Source organism: Stylophora pistillata, chromosome 6 (assembly GCF_964205215.1).
Source record: "Stylophora pistillata chromosome 6, jaStyPist1.2, whole genome shotgun sequence".
NCBI lineage: Eukaryota > Metazoa > Cnidaria > Anthozoa > Scleractinia > Pocilloporidae > Stylophora > Stylophora pistillata.
This window is the reverse complement of record NC_142524.1, coordinates 3,254,758-3,277,808: the sequence shown is the minus strand read 5'-3', so window position 1 is coordinate 3,277,808 and position 23,051 is coordinate 3,254,758. Positions and strand designations below refer to the sequence as shown.

Sequence of the window (23,051 nt, the reverse complement as noted above, 5' to 3'; positions counted from 1 at the left end):
TGCTATACGAAAAGAAAGGATAACTGTGGGTTACGCACTCTTGGCAAAATGAAGCCAGTCTGTGAATGATCTAGCATTCAAATATAAAGGCTAACAGTAAATGTTTCATCACAAATTTTTTTGTTTGAGGATTGTTTTATGTGACTCGTTTTCAGAAGTATCGTATCACGTAACCTTAAACAATGCAAAATGTTTTGATAAACACCATAATTTTTTCATAGTTCTAAGCTTTCCTCACAAATACCTCTTTATTTGAACTATTGATGCGTTTTTGCCAATCATTCACAATCCTTCGACCGTATGTGACGTTTTAAACACTAGCGTTTTCAGAAGTCTTCGTTTTTTATACCTGTCTACACAAAGAATGAGGGTTTTTCAGAACAATAAATTTTGAAAGATTCCATATTTGAAATAATCTTTACGAGAGTGTACGGGCCATAGGCAATGGGGCAGGCGGGGCCATAAAAAGCCGTATGGCCCTGCGTGTGGTCTCGTACGATGCAAAATGCAAGATGGGTGGAAAGAAAAAGAGTTACAATGTGAAAAAAAATTATTCCATAGTCTCGTCTTATGTCTTATGGGCCCACCCGCTGTAGTTGAGAAGCACAAAGAACCACAGAGGTGCTTTGTAAAATCATGATCGGACTTGTCAGGGAGCCATTTTATAGAGAACTTTACGCTTTAGAGTGAATCTGCAACAATCACGTTTAGTACTGGAAGCAAGCCATTTTATAGAGAACTTTACGTTTTAGAGTGAATCTGCTACAATCACGTTTAGTACTGGAAGCAAGCCAGGTATTGTGTCATGAATGAGGCGGAGTATAGTCCAATAAATAAAGGAGGTAAGAAATTGCAGTGTCGCGTCGCCGGATGGGGAGTTATAACAAAGTAAATTTGGTTTTATCAACTGAGTTCATAATGTAAATTGGCCACCGTAAGGAGTTTTAAAGCTGACGTTTCGAGCGTTAGCCCTTCGTCTTTCGCCCTAACGAAGGACTAACACCCGCTTAGAAAACCAAAACTACTGATAGAGTATTTAACAATTATTCGCCTCAGGTTCGGTGAATATCGTCGAATAATCCCTGAGATTTCGTCTCGGGGATTATTCAACAATATTCACCGAACCTGAGGCGAATAATGGTTTTAGTATAAGTTCAGAGCTGAACAACAGAGAAATTTCTAACATAATAACATTTTAGTAACATTTATTAACTTTTTAATTTAACATTTTATATAAACCGCGCGGAGCAGTTTATATAGCGTCATATAAGGAACCGCTCGACCAATAAGATTGCTGGAAACTCTTTGCTCAGCTCTGAAATTATACTAATTAACAATTATTCGCCGAAGGCGAGGTGAATATCGTCGAATAATCCCCTCGACTTCGTCTCGGGGATTATTCGACGATATTCACCTCGCCTTCGACAATATTCACTGAACCTGAGGCGAATAATGGTTTTAGTATAATTTCAGAGCTGAACAACAGAGAAATTTCTAAAATCATAACATTTTAGTAACATTTATTAACATTTTATTTTAACATTTTATATAAACCGCGTGGAGCGGCTTATATAGCGTCATATAAGGAACCGTTCGACCAATCAGACTGCTGGAAACTCTTTGCTCAGCTCTGAAGTTATATTAAAGTCCGTTAGTCCCCGGGTCCTATTCCTTAGGTGTCCCCTTCCACTCCAGTACTTTCCCGGCATCCTATATTAGCAGCAATGGCGGACGCTTCTCCATGTGCCAAGTACAATTCCAAGGTTAAAGTCCGTTAAATTCTCCATTTTAAATTAGAAGGCCATGTTAGGCGCAGTAAAGCTATTGCTCTGTTTGGTACTACCTGCAGTTATACTTCAACAAGAGCTCTTTAACCAAAACTGTTCCGTGTATGCAGCAACGACGTTTTTTGTTAACACTTCTGGAGTGAACTCCGCCGATTGTGGGGCATCATCGAAGCCCTGTTACAGCATATCCTTTACCGTTGTAGAGTTGTCATTTAAGGGTTCAAACGATAAGTACTCTCGTCCCTTTCACATGTGTAATTCCCTTTATTGCACGTGGTTACTCTCTTATATATTACAATTTATGGAATTTATGGAAATCAATACACTACATCCTTCCCGGGCAACGTTCAAAAACAGTAATCAAATATTCAATCATACTAAATCGTATACAAATCAGTCTGGCTCAAAAATAAACAAAGTTTTCCAAGTCCTTTGTAGACTTGACGACGCGCCCTGACCTAGTGGTGACACTAGAGTCATTCTGAACAGCGTTATTATCAGAATGATCACTTTCTAGACAAGCATCAGCATTTTTCGTTTGCGATTCACTACTTTCCATAGCACTAGTTTGAGGATCAACCATGTCCGTTGATTCACTAGAGTCAGTAACGACTTCGCTAGTAGGCGCGTGCTTTAAGTATTTTGCGTTGCGAACTAGAGTGGTATCGTTTGAAACATTGACAACGCTGAAAGTGTCCCTCCCTTGGGACTTAATGATAGCATGCTCAGCCGGAGAAAATTTCGAGTCTAGCGTGTTTGGTTTCATGTTCGCACAAAAGACAACATCGCCGACACGAAAGTCGTGCGGGGTCGCGCTCTGCTTAGCATCGTGATAACTCTTTAAACGATGTTGATACGATTCGCATCCTGCCCGATGTTCTCGATCAAGTGCTTTTTTAGCGCCTCGTGTGCAATGTGAGTTACCTTCATGCTCATTTCTTGAGTCAACAATAGCATAGCGGACGATCTCCCACTGATTGGATGCGGACTCGCTCGATAAAGCATGAGAATTTTGGGCAATTCGGTTTGCCAAGACTTCAACCTCAGAGATCGCGGCTCGGAAATTTTTCTTGAGATATCGATGAAACCTTTCTAGTTTCCCATTGCTACACGCGTAATACGGAGACACGCGAATGTGTTGGATGCCACATGATTTGAGGTACGCGTCAAATTCTGCGCTGATAAATTGTTTGCCGTTGTTGGAAACATGTTCGTCTGGGTATCCAAATCTAGCAAAGATAGCTGTCAGTGCTTTAATAACTTCACGGGAAGTTATCTCTTTGATGATGCATGCTTCTGGATAGGAGGAGTAGTGGTCAATGTAAGTCAGGATATGCTTACCATCAATACGTCCAACGAGATCGACTGCTCCTTTAATCCACGGACCACGAGGTAACGGGGTCGGTTGAAGCGGTGTGTATCTGTTAAGCGGCTGGTTTACAACACAAGCACTGCATCCCTTAATCAGAGTTTCAACGTCTTGGTCCATGCCGGGCCAAAAGAAACGCGCACAAAGGAATTGCTTAGTTTTAACTATGCCTTGATGCGTTTCATGTGCTAGTTTTAGAATTTGTTTTCGTACCGACTCCGGAACAACAATGTGATTTCCTCTAAGTATGACTCCTTCAAAACCTTCAGGTTGTATTGACGACATCGCTCGAAAACATGCCGAAGACGCTTCACAAGTTCTGGCATGGTTGGAGCATGAATAATTACGTCGTCAACCGAAATGCGTACACCTTCAACACCAAAAAGTATCTTTTCCATTATTTTTTGGAAGGCTTCGCTTGCGTCACTAAGTCCAAAGGGAGTAAGCTTAAACCTATAACAGCCCTGTGGCGTGATAAACGTGGTAATGTACCGCGACTGCTCAGCTAGCGTGAGCTGAAAAAAATCACTCTTTGCATCGATCTTTGCAAAATACTTAGAGCCGCGCAGTACATGCTGCGTATCATCAACCTTGGGTAAAACGTAACGTTTTAATAACAGCCTTATTCACTTCGCGTAAATCGCAACATACTCTTAATTCTCCAGATTTCTTTGGAACGATAACTAGGTTAGAGACCCATGGACTAGGCTCAGTGACATCCTCAATAATGTCTTTTTCTAACATCCTGTCAAGTTCCTTAGTAACCGCTTCAATTTGACTGACAGGTATGCGTCTCAGATGTTGAATTTTTGGTTTGACCTCGGGGTCAATTGTAATCTTATGTTCAAAATCATTTACCTTTCCTAACCCGTCAAAGATGTTACTATACTCCTTTAGCAGTGAGTGAAGCTCGCCATTATCATCATCTTGATGCACGGAGTTGACTTGAGTAAGTACTTTTAGTTTAAAGCTAGACTCTCGTCCTAAAAGCGATTCAGCGTTACCCTCGATAACGTAAACATTTGAACTTACAACATCGTCACGCACTCTGATAGTAGCATTAAAATACCCCTTACATTTTAATGGCTCTTTCTGGCCATACGCTGTAAAGCGTTTCTCGGTAGTGTTCAGTTCATAGTTCTTAAATTGCGATTGATACAGCTTGGAAGATATAATGTTGTACTTACAGCCTGTATCGACTATCATTCGAGTCTTTTGTCCATTCAGTTGTACTGTGATCAGTGGAACTGTTAGCGTTGTTGAAGGACAGTACTGGTTCGTTCTCATCATCTGAACTTTCGTCAAGCCATGGCTGTGCTTTCAGGCTACGAATCTTGTTGGGTCGCTTCTTCTTCTTCGCTGGCCTCTGCTTGGCCCGGTTCTGGTCTGAACTCTTAAACTTGGATCGGCAGACTTTCTGTAGGTGTCCTACTTTCTTGCACGAGTTGCATCTGGAGTTTATCGCACCACACTCGGTCGCATTGTGGCCGTCCGTTCCACCGCACCGATAACACGTGCATAATTTCTGAGGTGTTTTTCTCTGAGGTGTTTTCGATGGTCTCGATCCGTGTGCCACGTGGTCGATTCGGATCGGATTTTCTTTGCTTCCATTACACAGAAGAAGAGCTTCTTGTGAGGCGGTCTCTTCACTCCGCGCAATCTTCATGGTTTTGGACAGATCGAGGCTCTCTTGCTGCAACAGGTTCTGCTTCAGTGTTCTGGAATGGCACTTTTCAACGATCTGGTCTCGAGTCATTTCTTCCTCCAACGCACAAAGTCGCAGGATTTTGCAAGTTCTCTTAGGGAGGTCAGATATGTGTCGATCGGCTCATCCGGCCTCTGTGCTCGTGATCTGAACTTGTAGCGCTCTCCGACAACGTTCCTCTTTGGAGCCAAGTACCCGTTAAGGGCGGCTTTGACATCATCATACTTTTCGTACTCTCCTGGCAGCGTGTTGAAGATACGTTGAACCGCCGGACCAAGGCAGTGCAACAGTGTGGCCCGTTGAACGTTATCAGGTTTGGTCGCAAGGCCTGAGACAATCGCGTAGATTTCGAAAGCGTTCATTCAAGGCTTCCACTTCGTGTAGGGGTCTGAAGCGTCAGCATTGAAGGGTGTTGGCGTTGGTAGAGAACGTTCCGTCTCGTCTGAGGATTCGTTCAGTTCTGCCGCTTCTGGCTCTGTCTCATCAGCGAGATCTGCTGAAGGTTCTGTTTCTGGCTGCGCTGGGACGTCTTCTGCGTTGTCTGCACTTAGAGGTTGTTCACCATCCTCGTCGCCAGTGTGTAGAGTTGTCATTTAAGGGTTCCAAAGATAAGTACTCTCGTCCCTTTCACATGTGTAATTCCCCCTTTATTGCACGTGGTTATTCTCTTATATATTACAATTTACAGGTACTCAGGAATAGTAGTTTTACAGCATGCAGTTGTCACACAATGTAACTATTGTACAGCATATGGTGTGATATGGTTGTTATGGAGATCAATACACTACAGCCGTAGCGACTAGAAAGAACGTTAGCTCAATAATTGTTAATATTTCCACGGGAAGTTATAAAGAGGCGGAAAGTTTTAAACTGGATTGTGGAAGATGGAGCTTACGGAAAGTTACTTTTTGGGACATACCATTAGAGACAGCACGTCACCCAAGCCGAAAATAGACTGAACACTGTAAGGTACTTGGAAGGGGAGGTCTGGTTTCGATAAACAAGAGCACCTGTCGTCTAGTGCGGCTTCGCAAGGTGAACATCAGTGCTAAACGATCACTAACTATTTTGAATTTAGATATCGGTTTACGTTTTGCTTAAAAAAGCCGCTCCTGTTTACAAAGAAATGACACGCGATTGTTTCAGAGAACTCGTCGTAAAATGTAGTTTGCCTTGAGAAAAACATGGAATCCAGCGCTCTAAGAATATTTAAAGTAAGTCAGGAACACACTTGCTCACTTTCCTTATAATATTAACAAAAACAGCAACAACTAATAGACAAACAAATCAAGCAAATCAATAAGATCTGTCCTTTTATGTTCTCCGTATCAATTGTTTCTACACCCCACCTTTCTATGCATTTTTGGGTGCATCTTAAAAAAGTCATTGAAGTATTGAAATCTGAATGTATTCGTTTTAAGCAGGCAATCGTTTCAAACTGACGAATTTTTTTTTGTACACTACACAAGTAATTATTTTGAATCAATCTTAATTGCACCTTGTGTAGTCAGTTCTTATCAACATACCGATTTCTACTTCACTTAACTTTGTGAAAAGCAAACTGACCTCTGCCAGATAAGATTGTTAATTTCTGTTTCATTTGAAATATTTCTTTCCCTGCTCAATATTGTAAAGCACATTTGAGCATATCCAAAATTAAAATGTAATAAAAAAAATATTTCACATTATTATTATTATTATTATTATTATTATTACAACCCTCTGGCCTCATTTTAAAAGAAAAACTATTGAATATAACTTGCACATTGTAGAGAGGCTAGGAAGGCTTTTAGAACTAAACCAAAGTACTTTAATTCCAATTTGACCTTGTTATGAAAGAGGTCTATTGCATTGCAATATCATTGTGTAATCAACAGTTTTCAAGTATATATCAAGAGTATTAATTGCTTATGCACTTTACTTGGCAAATAATTCATGGGTGTATGATGGCAAGAAAGAGAGAGAGATAACTGAGAAATGGTGCTTGTCAAGACTGTGAGGAACTTATCATCTCAGGTAGCTGTGCTTCTTCTAGGAATCACAGACCCTTAATGTCAATTGGGCAATTGCAATGAGCTTCTTATTTACTTGTTGTTACATTAAGTTATGTTAGAACAAGAAACATAACCTTGACAGAGCTCAACAACATCGCAACCTGTGGGGTTGCCAAAGTGACTAGATCTTATACAGCGGCAATTACCTTTTTGTGCTCAGTTCCCAGCTGGCCACTAAGATTTTTTACATTTGTGTTTTCAATTTCCTTAGATCCCTTGGGAGTTTCTCATTTCTAGAAACTGGGATCTGGACATTTAAGTGAGTTCTCAAATATAGTCCCGTAGATGATGTTTCAGTAAGTGAAAGCGTTACATCAATCCCGCAACAGTAATTTCCGGTCACTACAGGATTATCTGCAAATATTTTTTCAGCCTTTGTGACTCTTTTTTCGGATTAAAGTGAAGTTGGTTCGTCTCCTTTCAAGAGCAAATATGTAGCTCTAAATGGAAAAAAAATTACCGTAAGTAGGTAGAAGATCGTCGAAGGGTTTATCCCATATCATGTCTTGAAATGAATCAATAGTTGTTGCCAATATCTCACGCTTAGTTTTTGGCTGATGAAAGCCTTTCGCAAACCACTCCATCTCCGCCTTGAAGGCGTGGGGCATTTGTCTTCTGCGAATTGCATTAGAAGGATTCATTTCCATTAGATAAACAGTGAAAAAGTCAGGATTTATTCAGGAATTTCAATTTCCCGCAATTCGCACTTATCGTGACTAGGTACCAACTCCCTCTGAGTTATTTCTAGTGTCCAGTCTATTTTCGGCTTGGGTGACGCGCTGTCTCTAATGGCATGTCTTTTTGGGGAGAGCAGTAAGTGAACATAGTAATTTGTGTTATGATGGCTTTTCACGTGATAACTTATCAACTGTTTTCTACTTTGATTTTCTCCAACTGTGCTTATAAAAAATGCTGTGATATTTTTCTCTTCTTTGGTTTCCTTTTAAATTTTTTTTGTAACCTTTTCAATGGGGATAAGCAACAATTGGTTGAAGTCGACTTATCACTTAATGTGCTGCTCTGTGAAGTAAACTTGACTGGCTAAATAGCAGGCCAGTGATTCACCAAGCCTGTATGTCAGAAGTGACAGTCTGCCAGTGCTCTGCAAAAGGAACAAATATAAGCATCACCGGTAGTTCATCCAAGATTATTCTTAAATACACCAACATTTCAAGCAGTTCGGATTATCAGCCAAAGTTACCATTCCTATCGATGACAACCCTTTCAGGATTTCACAGTTTCATGCAGATCTTAAATTCCGACTTTGTGAATAATCTTGGGCCTATCCTCACAGTAGAAAACATTTATCAAACATCTATTGTCGACTCACACTTAGAAGAAAACAAAGGGCAGTCGGATGGTGCCATCCTAACAGGACATGTCACATCTTAGGATCTCTGGAACAAATTTATTAGAAATGTTGGAAGTTTACTGTTTTTAGACTGTGATCCTTCTTTGTCCAGTTTAGAGGTGAGTTTAGAAATAATAGCAAGCTTTCTATATTATAATATAATCCATCCATTAATTCTGGCGCGATTTTATTGGTTACTTTACGTCACGTGGTGCAAAATCACAGGACAGTTATCACGCAATAACCCCCGTCCGCGTCGATATTTGTCCTCTGATTTTTTCTGTGAAAATGAAACATAGTCAACACAAGAGTTTCAACTTTTCCGTTCTCCTATTTACATGGGAGGAAACCAAACTGGTTTTTTCTTTTTTTTGCTTGTTTGCTTGCGCCAATCACGCGCATTCGCCATCAGATCACCACTGGATTTTTTTACTGTGTTTTCCTCAAAATGTCATATTTGCCCTCGAAGCTTCGCTTCTCGGCCAAATATTCACTTTTCGGACAATCTCTCAGCCGCGGACATTATCAGCCGACATACCAGCCGCCCGAAAGGGGTTTATTTGCTAAAACTTCCACTCATCATGTTAACATATAACCTTTTTTGCCCACAAGTTTTCTTTCCTTAATTCAGTCAGCTGAGCTCCCTGGACCAAAAACGGAAAGTCTACCGTTATATTAGGATGCCACCTATGGTTGGCGAAATGATGCAAAATTCAGGAACGTTGTATACATTCACATTCACCAACATATTGATTCACATTCACGATTTATATTTTCATTCACGAACAAAAACCGCTATATACATGCCATTAAAATTCATTCACATTCAGGAACACTCTATTCAACAATTTTATCTTCATTCAACGATGTCCATTCAGCAACTCCTGCGCAGCAACAGTTGCGCATTACGTCAATAGTCGCCGTCTTTTGGCGGCAATGTACTGAAAAACATTATGGCGAGCGGGTCGAACGAGGATATCGAAGAAACCATAAGAAGACGCGTTCGTGACGAAATGTTTAATTTTCAAGATGGACGAAGCAGAGTACAGAGTCTACTCAATCGAACAAGATCACTGATTCGAACAGCAACATGCAACATGTGTAAAAGGCACACATTTCTAAATATTTTATTTACAACAGCTAGAGTTTCTTGTAAGAAACGGCAAGATTTGTTGAAGGGAAAGTATAAGGGCTTCCGGCCTGATCTGGATAGTTTCTCTTAAATCAATATTGCTTGTACCCCACAGACGTTCACATTCATCCAAAAGATCCCATCCTGCTGAAAAGAGTTGTTCCCAGTTGAAGAGAGAGGTTGAAACACTCCCCGCCCGTTCGTCCGCCATCTTCATCAATCGAAATATCGTGGGCTCTGGGAGCCATGCTAATCGTGTAACGTAATGCGCAAATGTTGCTGCGCAGAAGTTGCTGAATGAATATAAAAACTCTGGAATGAAATTGACATCGTTGAATGAAAATAAAATTGTTGAATAGAGTGTACCTGAATGTGAATGAATTTTAATGTGCATGTATTTAGCGATCTTGAATGTGAACGGTTTTTGTTCGTGAATGAAAATATCAATCGTGTATGTGAATCAATGTGTTGGTGAATGTGAATGTATACAACGTACCTGAATTTTGCACCATTTCGCTAACCATAGCCACCGGAAACTGGAATTTTCCTATTTTTCAAAACTCTACAAAGGCTAAAAAAACTAATATCCACTGTTGTTCATTGAATAGAACGTTTTCTATACAAAATATCCAATTCTGATTGCACGACTCTAGTAAAGTTGATTTTTCATGTAACTAGTTGTCCATCCACAACTATTCAGTTTTTTCTGTGGTGATTTGACACATGTATTATGTATTTCGTTGTTTGCGCGCCCCGTGATTCAATCGACCTTTCTGCTGTTTCTCTGCTATTGGCTTAAATTTGGAACATACATAAAAACTATATATAACCATTCGCGCTTTTCAGTGCGTAAAACAGTTAACGTATTTTTCTTTGGATTCTTATTGATTTCTCGTGACATTATATTTCACCATAATTGGCTGTTGTAATAACGGCACGTACACTAACCTACTGTTGCCTGTGGTCCGTCCCCAGCCCCCCGCCTCTAATTCCGTCTGTGTTCTTTGCCCAGGGTACGTTAGAAATGTCTCCTCCTTTTCCCAGTAACGCGTTTGCCGGACAGTCAAATGTTTCGCCTCCGTACCCTCTACCCCCACGGGAATCACCTCCAGCGCCGCCAATGAATCCTGAAAATCAACAATACCGCTGACTACTACTTTATAGCAACACTTTGTTCGCACGTGAGTGTGACACCCACCCACTTCCTCCTATTCAATCCTGTTCCCTCACGGCCTGAATACGACATAAAGAATTATGCGTCAGAGAAAAAGCGTGAGGTCAAGATGGTTGGATATAAGCCGAGTTCTCTTTTTGCGTGTTTATGCACCGAGACGAAGCCTTTTAGGCTTTATCATACTGCAAAAAGATTTCACTTTAATAAGAATCAAGAATGACCTGTTTATTTCGAAAGTCGGGAAGGAAAGCCACTGTTTGTAGCACAATAAACCCAAGAGGGTCGTTTAATTTTTTTTGTTTTTGTTTTCACTATCTTCTGCCGCTTTTTGCGACTTCGTCGCCGACACCTTCCAAAATTTAAGCAGGTTGTAAGTCCGCTCCACGCACCTTTTTTGTTTGCGCGGGATCAAAGTGGATAATTCCGAGCGGGCAAGATGGGCCCATCCGCCGTTTTGAATGCTGAGTGGAGATATGGCGACTAGTTTGGAATCTGATCGGTCAATTTACAAAATACTGCAATCTCTTTGGCTCTCAGCTGTATTGCCCCCCTTTGCTACTTAGAGGACCCCCCTAAAGGATTCTAGGGATTATTAGAGCTGGGATCAGGGTATAGTAATTATAATTAATTTATCGAGAAAAAATTAAAATATTCATACCTTTTCCATTCATATCTATTTTGGAAGTGCCATCGATCACTTGGCTGTCAGCTTCAAACGCCAGAATTCCTCCCATGTTTTGTGGTCCTTTCAAGATCCATTGTAATGGGTTTGTCAAAAACAACCAACCATCGGGAACTGTTAAATGTAATTCATAAATTAACTGCTGATTTATCAAATTATTGAGTACTTGATTGATTTACTGACTGACTGGCTGACTACTAAAGAATGGATGGATGGATGGAAGAATAAATGGATTAATTTCATGTTATTTCTATGACTACAACCGTTTGATCAGTCTATCAGTCAGTCCCACAGCCAGGTGCTCAAAAAGCCAGCTATGCGTTCTCAGTCCCAGTCATTTCATCATAAACAACTTTGGCAGGTACTAGTTTTTCAAGCGATCAGGTAGTCAATTGAAAAAACAAAGAAAACTTGGTCAGCATATCCCACCTTATCATGTGGAAAAGTTTAGTCTGCCAAAGGTCGGAAGTCCATCGGCCGATCGAATAAGACATCTACCGTCATTCAGTCAGTCAGTCGCTCGGTCAGTAGGTAGATTATTCGGTCAGTCAGTCGGTCATTAAGACAGTCCGTCAGTCAGTGAGTCAGTCAGTCGTCATTTAGTCAGTCGGTCAGTCAGTCAGTCAGTCGGTCGTCATTTAGTCAGTCAGTCAGTCAGTCAGTCAGTCAGTCAGTCGGTCATTCAGCCAGTAAGTCTGTCAGTCAGTAGTCGTCATTTAGTCAGTCAGTCAGTCGGTCATTCAGCCAGTAAGTCTGTCAGTCAGTAGTCGTCATTTAGTCAGTCAGTCATTCAGTCAGTCAGTCGGTCGTCATTTAGTCAGTCAGTCAGTCGGTCATTCAGCCAGTAAGTCTGTCAGTCAGTAGTCGTCATTTAGTCAGTCGGTTAGTCAGTCAGTCGGTCGGTCATTCAGACAATCAGTCAATCAGTCAGTCGTCATTTAGTCGGTCGGTCAGTCAGTCAGTCAGTCGGTCACTCAGACGGTAAGTCTGTCAGTCAGTTAGTCAGTCGTCATTTGGTCTGTTGGTCGGTCGGTCAGTTAGTCATTCAGACAGTAAGTCTGTCAGTCGGTCAGTCAGTCAGTCATCAATTAGTCAGTCGGTCAGTCAGTCAAATTATCTAGTATATGAATATGCTTCTCAAATAAGTTTTGAGACGCAATTTCTCACTCATTTAGTTCTTACCGTTGGCCGCCCGGCGTTACGCATTTTGCTACAACCACTTCATATTTGCCATAATTGAACAGTTTCCTTTGCTGACAAATGTCCCAATCCTCCAAGCCGTCACATAAATACAAATCCATGCTTTTTTCAGTAATAAAGGCAACTTTCCACGACCTCGAGTGATTATTCTTACACGGATTGACTGTTTGTCCATCACACAAAAAACACTAGGCACTATGTTTTAAACAAAAAATAACTTAGAGACAACATTCATCCCGGCTTAAAATACGAGAGGAAGAATTTGACGAGGTAGGGTTTCAAGATAGTATCATTATCGAAATCTTAGATGTGGTATCACTTGATCCTGTCCAAAATATGTTACTCACAATTACTTTTTCGATGACTCGCTCATTGTCTTCTCGTGAAATATTAACTCCTAATTATTCTCATATAACATAAGAAAACAGTTTTGTATTTTTCTCACATCGTCTTACGGTTTGCTTTGTGTTTCAGCTATACAGTCCTCCTCCTCCTTTAATATAAGATATAAGATCAAGATCCAAGTCAGGCGAACTATATACCACAACTTATTTTCAATGGCGGTGCATTCTGAACAACTTGAGACTTCCTGGAGACAAAGAAATAGATCATTTTTCGTTCTCCCGATTGATTGTGCTTAAGAAAGAAAAAAAACACCATTTGCTTCGACTCAGTTTTGTGTATAGACACGAAAAAATAGCATATGTATGATATTATCCAGTCGCTCCTTAATTTCTTTTCCGATTGATTACTAACGCCTCACAGTCAATAAAAGAATGCATCCTCACCAAATTGACAGAACATACCTATAACTGCGATTGGGTCTAGGAAAATGCGATACATGCAATTTTGATTCATAACAGAGCGTGATTTTGCTTTATCAATTGAACCAGCGACTGAAATTCCACCGGCTTATTAAAAAAGGTCTATAAACAATTTCTTACCCTTGTTCTAATGAATAACTTCTAACTGATTTCTTAACACCCGCTCGGAACTTGTCTTTGTTATCCAGCTTCCTTTCCCTTCACTACTTCATTTATTTGCACCCTATTACTCGGAGTGCCTTACGCTGACTTCTGCATAAGCCAGATAGCGAAAACACGCCAATTTTTGAAAAAAAAAACGTAGGAAGCTTGCTCACGTTACCTTTTTGTCTTCGACGTTGCCATTTTATTGACTTAATGCCATGCGGAAGTAGGCAGCAAGGGCCACTATGAGTTGCCATTGTTCTGGACTGACTAGCCTCTCACACATGTAATAATCCTTTTGTGTTTCCACGTGAAAGCGAGGCTAGAGATTCCAGAACAGTGGCAATTCAAATTGGACGCCATATTTGCATTCGGTGTACGGGTCATCGAGGATCTCTCAGTATCATCAAGCAAAAAGATTGAACAGAATCGCTGTCACTTTATTTCCTATTTTCCGTTCATTCAACTACATCCTACTGGTATTGCTAAGTCATTATACTGATAAAGCAAAGAGAAAAATTCTGAAATGAAAAAAACACTTGCTAGCGCCACCCATCGCATTCTTGGCTTCTCGGCGTCGTTTTCTTCCTTCTTGATGGACTATGACCAATTTAGCTCTTATGGGTTGCTCGACCTTCCTGCACCACCCAGCGACCAATTCCACCACCTCCCCCTGAAATACCAGTAATGTTATTATAGCTTCCATACAATCTTTTGGACGACAGTGATCTCTAGGTGGTTGTTGTTTCAAGAAATTCTCTGGTTTATTTATGTATCTAACTCCTTGATTTATACAGAGTAGCAATACCAACTTGATACTAGCTAGGAAAAACATTTTTAATCAATCAACAATACCGGCTGCAAAATAAAATCATTTTTATAGTTGATCAATATGAATACAGCATTGTTTTTTCTTGCCCTTTGTCACTGTTGTCAGGATTTTAACGTCATTGATAATTTTTAGATAAACGGTGTAACTCTGTAATCCATTAAAATGTCACGCCATTGTGGTGGTTAATTTCATCGCTATTAGTCTGGGGTTTCGTCATCAATTCGTCACTACCTTAAATGCATTCAGTTTGAGATTTTTTTCTGAAACTGCGCTTTATTAAAGGCGTCAAAAGTTCAATACCTTGGGTTGTTATATATTTTACTGAGCTTTCAGTTTACTAAGTAGTTTTTATATTACGGTATGGTTTACAGACTGAGGACGTTGTCTACTTACCACCGCCAGTTCCAAAAGCACATTTCACAGGAGCCCCTCCAGATACGGAAATTTTGCGGTTCGGATCTCCAACGAGTTTCTTGGTAAAGATGACAACACTACCGCCGGCGCCACTCCCCCCAGGGGCTGATCTGTGACCTTTCCGGTTGAGGCATTGTCCAGAGTTTCCTGCGTAAACGCCAGGATGCGGATTTTACAATGTTGACCAATTAACATTTGACATTTTTTTTTTATTTGTTTACATTTATTATTTGTATTGCGCCTTTTCTTTAATCATTCTTTAATTTTCTTCAGTTAATCACTTTTCGTTATAGCTGCCTATATAAAGGAGTGAAAGGATTAACATCCAAGGACAAGCTCAAGGCTGGTAAGTTTTCAAGTGAAATTGAAAACTCACCAGGAGGGAGGGGTGGATTGCATGCTCTTTTTGACCATACCCTTGGCATGGATGGTCCCGCGTAGTTCCAGTTTCCCGAGCTGTAGATACACCAATCCTCCTCCACTGCCGCCTTTCCCTCCAGTGTTGGGGTCATCGCTGAAGGCACTTGCTCCTCCCCCTCCACCTCCCCCTCCGTAACTCAGGTGAGTCGTGAAGTTGGTATTGCCAAATTGGACTCCACCTGAGTTTGAACAAAAGCATAGTGGTCTTTGTAAAAAGAAAGAGTTATTACCGCTCCCCAATCGGGAGCGCTTTTATATGTGTGCTCTATTTATTTATTTGTTTCATGATCTATCCAGAGTGTAAATTTCTCCAGTCGGTCAGAGATTTAGTGATAAAAGTTTACCCGCTGGAAAACATTGAAATGTATTCTTAAAAGGTCATTGTTTGAGTCTATGAAGGATCTATGACTTCGACGTGAATACACTTGATCACCTAGTTCTCAAACTCTTCATCAAAACAAAAGAGCTGACTGATGGTTCTTTGTTTCAATCGCTTTGGGAAAAAACAAATGAAAAAAATGTTTACAGACCTCCTCCACCACCTCCACCGTAATGATTGCCACAAGAATCACCTTTAAATTGAATTAAACATACCAATATTATCCAATAGTTTGATTAATCAGATTCCTAAACAGTAAAGTAATTAAAGCCCATAAATGAAAACATTTTCATGCGAACTGCCGTTCCTATGTACCGGAACGCTTTACAGCCTGGCCTGGCGGACTGCACAATGTGCACATCAAGACGTAATCATTACCTCCTCCACCTCCAGAGCTAGATGATCCCGCATTACCACCTGATGCTGACTTGTCGTAACAGTGGGGAGCTTGATTAGGAGGCCATTTTCCTGCGCTTCCTCCGTTGCCGCCATGTCCTCCTGGGCAGGACGACTGACCCCCACCCCCAGCGTGGGTACCGATCTACAAGAAAATGGTGGAAGAGAGCATTCGATAAACTCTTCTCTACCTTCTTGGATGGAGAACTTAGTTTCAAATTCCTTGTGAAAATTGGACACGCCCTGTAGGTTAAGGGAAGTTGAAATATCAAGACGCATATCTTCGTCTTCTCAGACGGTCGTAGTAGTAACCTAAGCTCTGTCTTCACACGGTTTTCACTCCAACACAAATGAAAATTAATGACTTACGTTTCCAGCTGACCCTCCCTTTCCTCCATCCTGACCACCACATCCACTGCCTCCACCCCCTCCTCCGCCACCAGAGAAGTGTCCACCCCCACCCCCACCGGCTGCACCATCGTCACTGTTGACAGTTGAGTCTCCTCCTCCGCCACCGGCATTGGTTCCTCCAGGACCTCCTTTGGAACCTAACGGAGAGTTTTTGTTACAATATTACGGAATGATATTCCATTCATCAAGTGAACTTGCAATTTGTAATGTTACCTTTTTCGCAAGCAAGTTCTTGTTAATTCAGTCAGCTGACCCTTCCTGGCCCGAAAACGGAAAGTCTAGCGTTATGATGCCGTCAAAAACTTAACTTTCCTTATTTTTCCAACCACTTCAAAAGTTTCTCTCTGATTGGCCGTTGTAATAACTTAGGCACGCATTCTAACCTACTCTTGTCTGTGGCCCGTCCCCGGCCCCTCCGCCTCCAATTCCGTTCGTGTTCTTTGCCCAGGGTACGTTAGAAATGTCTCCTCCTTTTCCCAGTAACGCGTTTGCCGGACAGTCAAATGTTTCGCCTCCGTACCCTCCACCCCCACGGGAATCGCCTCCAGCGCCGCCAATAAATCCTGAAAATCAATAATACCGCTAACTACTACTTTATAGCAGCATTAAAGTGTCTTCCCCCCCCCCCTCCCCTCTTTCTTCTATTCGATCCTATTCCCTCACGGCCTGAAGAGTTATACGACCGAAGTAAGGAAGATATGAAATGAGCATATGCAAGGGAACAAGCTCCCTCTGTATAAGAGGATTGAAAGGATTCCAAGGAATTTAAGAGCCGGAATCAGAGCAGGGGTAATAATTGTTTTACCAAGAGAAAAAAAAATTTGTACTGCTTATTACTTCGGACGTAGTCTTCAAAAAAGCAACCAGTTTTGCGCAAAGATCATAAAACTTGTAGCTCTTTTAGTAAAAACATTAAGCAATCTGATGAAGATGGAAAAATTCAGAAAACCTTCGGATGCCCTCATTTTCATAGAGATTTTGTTGTTTGGTTCGAACTATTCCAAAATCATACTCTCAATGAAATTAAACTTAATTTTAGACTAACAACAGTGTACTGCATTTACCGATTCAGAATCAAACTGAAAATCAATCGGTTCTTTTGAAAATTTGAGAAATAATATATTACGTTGTTGTAATAATAAAAGAAAAATCGCAAATAACTCGTACGCAAATCAGACTCCATGCTGAGCCATTTTCAAGTTCCTTTCGCAAGACATAAGGGAGCTTTAGCAACGACGACGACGACGACGACGACGACGACGACGACGGCGACGGCGACGGCAACGAAAACGTCGTGTTGAAATCTAACTTTTCGTTTTTGTAACTCTTTCGAGGTTGTTCCAATGTGTTTCACTTGGAAAATGCTGGCGAACTATTTAGGGACTATATCTCTACGAACGGCGTTAAAGCAAGGAGAAAGAAAGAAAAATTAACCGTCATGTGCTCACGTTCTCGAGAAAACCTAAAATTAATTGGTTATTTCACGTTGTTGTTTTGCCGAGAACGGCAAAGAAATGTACCAAAGTGTTAAACGCACGTACAGGGCGATTGTTTTGCTCATTAAGCCTATTGTTTTCTGCCGTTCTCGTTGCCGTCGCCGTCGTCGTTGCTAAAGCTCTCTATAAACAGAAGAGAGAGAACTTCTCAAGTGCTCCTACCTTTTCCTGTCATATCTATTTTAGAAGTACTGTCAATCACTAAGCTGTCAGCCTCAAACGCCAGAATTCCTCCCAGGCCATCTTTCTGTCCACCACATGTCAGGACACATTTGTTAAGTAGAGATACTTTGTCGAACGATGGGAGCCTCTGAGCGATCAAACATGTTAGGTGGTCCTTTTCAAGATCCATCGTAATAGGTTTGTCAAAAACAACTCGGCATTGTGATCTGTGATTATACAGATATAGAAAGCATTGATTAACGGATTGATACATTAAATTAGTAAGTTTGATAATTGATTAACTGACTGATTTAGTGACTTATTAAAGGACTAAAGAATGAAAGGGTGGGCGAAAGAATGAAAACACTATTTCAATGGTATTTTTATGGCTACAACCATTTGGTCAGTCACTTATTCTGTCATTCAGTCAGTCAGTCAGCCAGTCAGTTATTCTGTATTTTAGTCGGTTAGTCGACCATAGCCAGTCAGCAAGTCAGTGAGTAAGTCAGCCAGTCGGTAATTCAGTCATCAAGTAGTTGACCAATCCGCCGGTCAGTGTCGTTCTATATTACTTTGCCAGAAGCCAGAATCTTTTCGGGAAAATAGATTAGACACTTAAAACGTTTTAGCGTAAATTATTTGCAATCAAAATTGGCACAGCCCATATTGCCAATGTTAGCTATACATATATATAAAGTTCTCAAATAAGTTTTGAGACATACAAGTCGCCAGTAATTTTCATTCTTACTCATTGTCTCCAGGCAGCGGGGTAACGTCTTGTGCTGTGACCACTTCATATTTGCCATAATTGATCAGTTTTCCTTTGCTGACAAATAATAACAGTTTATCTCCAGCCTCCAGGCCATCGCACGAATACAGATCCATGTTTTCCTGCATGATAACGGCAACTTTCCACGACTTCGAGTGATCAGTATTACACAGGTTGACCGTTTGTCCATTGCACACAAAGCCATTTGCTATGTTTACGACAAAAAATAATTCAGGGAAAAAAATTCATTCCGCCATAAGATACTAGAACCAGAATTTAACAAGATAAGTGTAAGATCATGATCCAAGATCATAATCGAAGATTTAGTCCTGTGTTAATCAATAATTCAAAAATATGTCCCACCCTTTTTAATAGACTTACTTATCTGTCTTCTCATAAAATATCAATTTCTTATCATTCTCGCCCGATTCCGGCGGATAAAGAGTATTACCGACATAAGAAACAGGTTTGTGTATGTCTAGCATATCTCAGTACGCTTTCCACAAGTGTTTGTGTAAGTGTTACCCAGTCCCTCTCTGTTGTGACCCAAGTTGGGTAAACAGCGTCAGTGTACCATAACTTACTTTCCACATCAGTGCATTCGGAACATCCTAGGACTCCCTGTAGAAAAAGAAATCGATGTTTTCTGGTTTAGTTTGTGAAAAAGTGTCTACATTATATTTACTGGGTAGCCTGCGAGCGGGAGAGAGTTTCTCTGCCCTCGGGAAATTATAAGGCTTTGAGAAACGCGAACCAGCAAGAGGTCTGTAAGAGCTTTGGTACTGAAAATGAGTAATTATTAGTGCCAGTCGACTCGCAGCAAACTTCTCTCCGACTCGTTTCCAATCTTTCCGCGAGCGGAGAAACAGGCATCCTACTCGACATGTACAAATTACAATTACTTACCAAATGGATGGAACATGCCAACCACAGGAACAACAGCGACAGAAGATGAAGTCCTTGGATCATCTCTCCGTCGGCGGACGTGAAGACTGCCTCAGTTTGCTTTCAGCCTTACGCGATGAAAAAGGAAAAACATTCGTCAAACTAGTAAATGTGTCAGTCAAGGAACTGTAGTACAAGTGGTGATTCTCGGACCAAAAACTCCGAGTCCAACGGTTTCTTTAAGGGAGAAAGGGCTTTTTTAAAGACATCTTGGACTTGATAACCAAGATCCAAGCTAGATCTTGGGAGCAAGGTCGAATACAAAGAAAGAATCATTAGGTATCGTTGTTCACATCTAAAGTAGATTATGTGAGACCTCAATGGTTCATTGTTCCAAATCGACGTCGTCCTTGTCAACGTCTGTTGACCATACTGAAAATAAAATCTGAGCCAAAGGGCTAGTTAGTGAATTTTAGTCAGTGTCTTTAAATAGAAATTCTCGCAAAAAAACACAAGAACCCTTTTCGGCTCTGTATTTACCTTAAAAAATATGCGAATGATAATTTCAGTGTTTTGCTTGAAAGAACACATTAACCAACTGCTAATTAACAATTATTGTAGACCACATTCACAACATTAACTATCTAATGATTTTCGACTCAAGAGGAATTCAACCCACTGAGAATTATAACATAATCGACTCTTAAACATTGCTTTCGCTACAAAAACGCTTTTTATTTTTTGTATAGTTACTGCAGGGAGCGCTAAGAAGTAAACTTAGAGTTGTGCAAGGTTTCATCAATCTTGAATTAATTTTTTCCGTGTTCGGTGGATAGATCGATTCGAAATAGTGAATACTACCAGCAAGAAAACGCCTCTAAGTAAAAAGTTAGATACATACTTTAACCTCACTGTGAAATATACTTGTACCCATTTGTACCCATGTGATTTCTTACATGTAAAAGATGTCACTTACCTAGTAACGAAGAATGTTTTTTCTTGACCCTGACCTAGAATTAATTCGTTTTAGCACAGAACCCTGCAAGTGATGAAAAAGAAGCAGGATGTGTTCTGTTATGTAGCGTTGATTCTTTGATTTGATTGGCTAAAAGATAGTGACCGCCGTGGAATTTTTGCTACACCGTGCGATCTTATTGGTTGGCAGGGTGTAGATTGACATTCCGCCTCGATCAAAGAACAGTATGCATCAAACTGTTGCCAAGTCAAATTTAGATTTTCCGCATATTCTCTGTTTGATTTGACAAGCTGTCCTACTACACTGTGGTCTGAGGAATGAAAGCGCTCACGTAAAGCGGAAAAAGTGTCATGGGTGATTCAATAGTTGACCCTTCCACTTAAAAAAAATGGCTTTAGTAAATAAAACTGAACAAATAGAAAATACGACTGAAGCATTTATGCATTTAATCCTTAGTTCTTACAAAGAAAGATGTTGATACATTTGTGATAGACGTTTAAAATATTTCTCAATTTGACGCCGCGAGTACAAAATTTAGCATCTCTCTGTCACGATCTTTCAGTTTACGTCCGATGCTTTCGACCATGTCAAAACTGATCTCGAATCTCCCAGCAGTATCCAAAAAGGCCTCGATCTTAGTTTGCGGCGATACTCTGCACCTTGGCAGTAATGTATCACATCGAGAAATCCTAAAGTTTGAGGTTGGGATCCCCTTGGTAACTCACACAAGTAGTGTCGCTTCAGTTGACATTGCTCATGATAGGCCTTTGCAGGACGTGTGTCATTTAAACATAGTAGTGGCATAGCTTTCCGTAGAGCATGTAGAGAATTGTAGCACTGAGGTTGTACTCCTCACTGAAACTCAAATTGTTTCCTTTATCCTACGCTGGTAACAAGACGAAAAAGAATAATTCTCTAATTATAACACTTTCCTTATTCCACGATCGTGGAAAACCCAGGTTCAAATCTCTCTTTATTTGATGATCAGAAACAAAGTTTAAGCTGTGTCTCCTTTCTTCTTTTTGTGTTATTGGCATTTGAAGGAGTAAAATCGAACTGATTGAGTCCTTGGTAACGAAGTTTTTTAAGCATAAAGAGCACTTGGGCAGCAATAAAGATTCGCCCTTATTTGTGTGGGTTACGAAAAGAATAGATTGTGGTCAAATTGGCTCAAAGCTACCTTCTTTGTTGCTAAATAAAGATGATCTTTGACTTTTCCACAATCGGGTGGCCAATTATTTAAATCTATGATAAATTTTTATTGAATTCGCAGATTTACGTCGTTTCGTCATTAATGACCTAAATCTGCCACATTGTCGGCTTTTCACTGCATGGCCAGAGGCCATTCCGGCTTTCCGGGGAGCAAGAATTTGAAATTCGCCTCTAGGAGAATTAAGATCTCTCTATTTGACAAATACTTTTAAAAAGGCTCTGTGAACTATTTTCAAAATTTGTCATAGGATTAAATCGGTTTCTAATCAAGTCAAAATAAATAAGCTAAGCTAAAATAAATTAGGACTAAATTTGTATATGAAATTGATGTTTGGATAACTGATTTTAACTGCAGAAGGCCTTCTGGGCCTCATCAGAGAGGAGAACCGAGAGGGTCACCCCAAACGACCCAACATTTGTGGTGTCGTCTAAGCCATGCCAGAGTGCTAAAATAGAATAGAATAAACTAGTGAGCATGCGCAATTACAACAGCAATGACTCATCCCAGGTAGAATGCTCAATTTAGACATGAAAGCTAAGCTTTAGTATGCCAAAGAGTTATATAATTGATTTCATCTCTATAACGTAATGATTTTGAATTCATCTATTTTTGTATTCTTAAGAATTTTTATTATATCTTAAATATTTCGGCTTAAAATCCCATTTCAGGGAGCGCTATACATCCTTAAGTTATTTCTTGACGGTATACTGTATCTTTAAACCTGACCTTACATAAGTGGGGTAAGTTCTAAAAAAACTGTGGTGCTGCGTCGGTGGGCGTAACAAGGTAATTTGGTAATATCAGCTAAGTTGAAATTGTAAATTGGCCAACGTAAAGAGTTAAAAATTTCAACTTCAATTAGCCATTTTCCAAACGAGCGGCGGTCTGGGTACGTTTTGCAGCCATAAAGGCTCTTGGGATCGTTTGGGGGGACAACGTGAAGGTAAACAAACATGGCGCACTATAACTGCTGCACTCCAAGCTGCACTAATAGTTACAGAAATGCACCTACCAATTTACGTACGTAAGTGGGACGAGAGTAGAAATTATCTTTCTAAACAGTTGTGTTTAGAGAAAAAATTAAATTTCGAGAGGTTAAAGCCATTTTCGATGTTGACACTGGAAGCAAACACTATCCTTGTGATTTCAGCTGGCTGTCTTCAAACAGCTGTTGTTGTCTTTTAAGACAAAATTTGCCTCACAGTGATGTGTAAGAAAAGATTTGTCGTTTAAATTAAACTTCCACGAATTGTTTCATCACTCGATCAGTTCGATA

The 23,051-nt window shown here is 40.4% G+C and overlaps 1 protein-coding gene and 1 long non-coding RNA gene across 6 annotated transcripts; both read right to left on the bottom strand.

Moving 5' to 3' along the window:
• Positions 1–5,486: 5,486 nt before the first annotated feature.
• Positions 5,487–13,707, bottom strand: LOC148727745 (uncharacterized). Of its 3 annotated transcripts, XR_015988918.1 has the most exons (5): positions 12,900–13,707; positions 11,231–11,368; positions 10,347–10,525; positions 8,246–8,312; positions 5,487–8,017 (listed from the first exon to the last, which is right to left on the bottom strand). It is a non-coding gene; the product is annotated as an uncharacterized LOC148727745 (long non-coding RNA). The 3 variants fall into 3 exon arrangements; XR_015988917.1 differs by lacking the exon at positions 8,246–8,312; XR_015988916.1 differs by lacking the exon at positions 8,246–8,312 and having other exon boundaries at positions 11,231–13,707.
• A 134-nt stretch (positions 13,708–13,841) lies between these two features.
• On the bottom strand, positions 13,842–20,720 carry LOC148727744 (uncharacterized). Of its 3 annotated transcripts, none has more exons than XR_015988915.1 (12): positions 20,563–20,720; positions 19,608–19,714; positions 19,286–19,322; positions 18,681–18,909; positions 17,933–18,159; positions 16,658–16,837; positions 16,233–16,411; positions 15,846–16,008; positions 15,619–15,660; positions 15,045–15,267; positions 14,648–14,815; positions 13,842–14,095 (listed from the first exon to the last, which is right to left on the bottom strand). XR_015988915.1 is itself a non-coding variant. In XM_088725684.1 (12 exons), exons 2-12 carry the CDS (start codon positions 19,668–19,670, stop codon positions 14,034–14,036), a joined length of 1,533 nt encoding a protein of 510 aa, XP_088581810.1. In that variant the 5' UTR covers positions 19,671–19,714; positions 20,563–20,720; the 3' UTR covers positions 13,842–14,033. The 3 variants fall into 3 exon arrangements, 2 of the variants coding, with proteins under 2 accessions (XP_088581810.1, XP_088581811.1); XM_088725684.1 differs by having other exon boundaries at positions 15,085–15,267; XM_088725685.1 differs by lacking the exon at positions 20,563–20,720 and adding an exon at positions 19,963–19,981 and having other exon boundaries at positions 15,085–15,267.
• Between the last annotated feature and the right edge of the window lie 2,331 nt (positions 20,721–23,051).

Bases quoted from the DNA above. Each gene is read 5' to 3' on its own strand.
- LOC148727744 (XM_088725684.1), bottom strand. From the start codon at position 19,670: ATGATCCAAGGACTTCATCTTCTGTCGCTGTTGTTCCTGTGGTTGGCA. The intron at 15,268-15,618 runs GTCTGTAAACAT...GTTCAAACTCAG, and splicing joins CGGTGGAGGTGGTGGAGGAG to GTGGAGTCCAATTTGGCAAT. The intron at 14,816-15,084 runs GTATGGTCAAAA...GCGTTTACGCAG, and splicing joins CGGGACCATCCATGCCAAGG to GAAACTCTGGACAATGCCTC.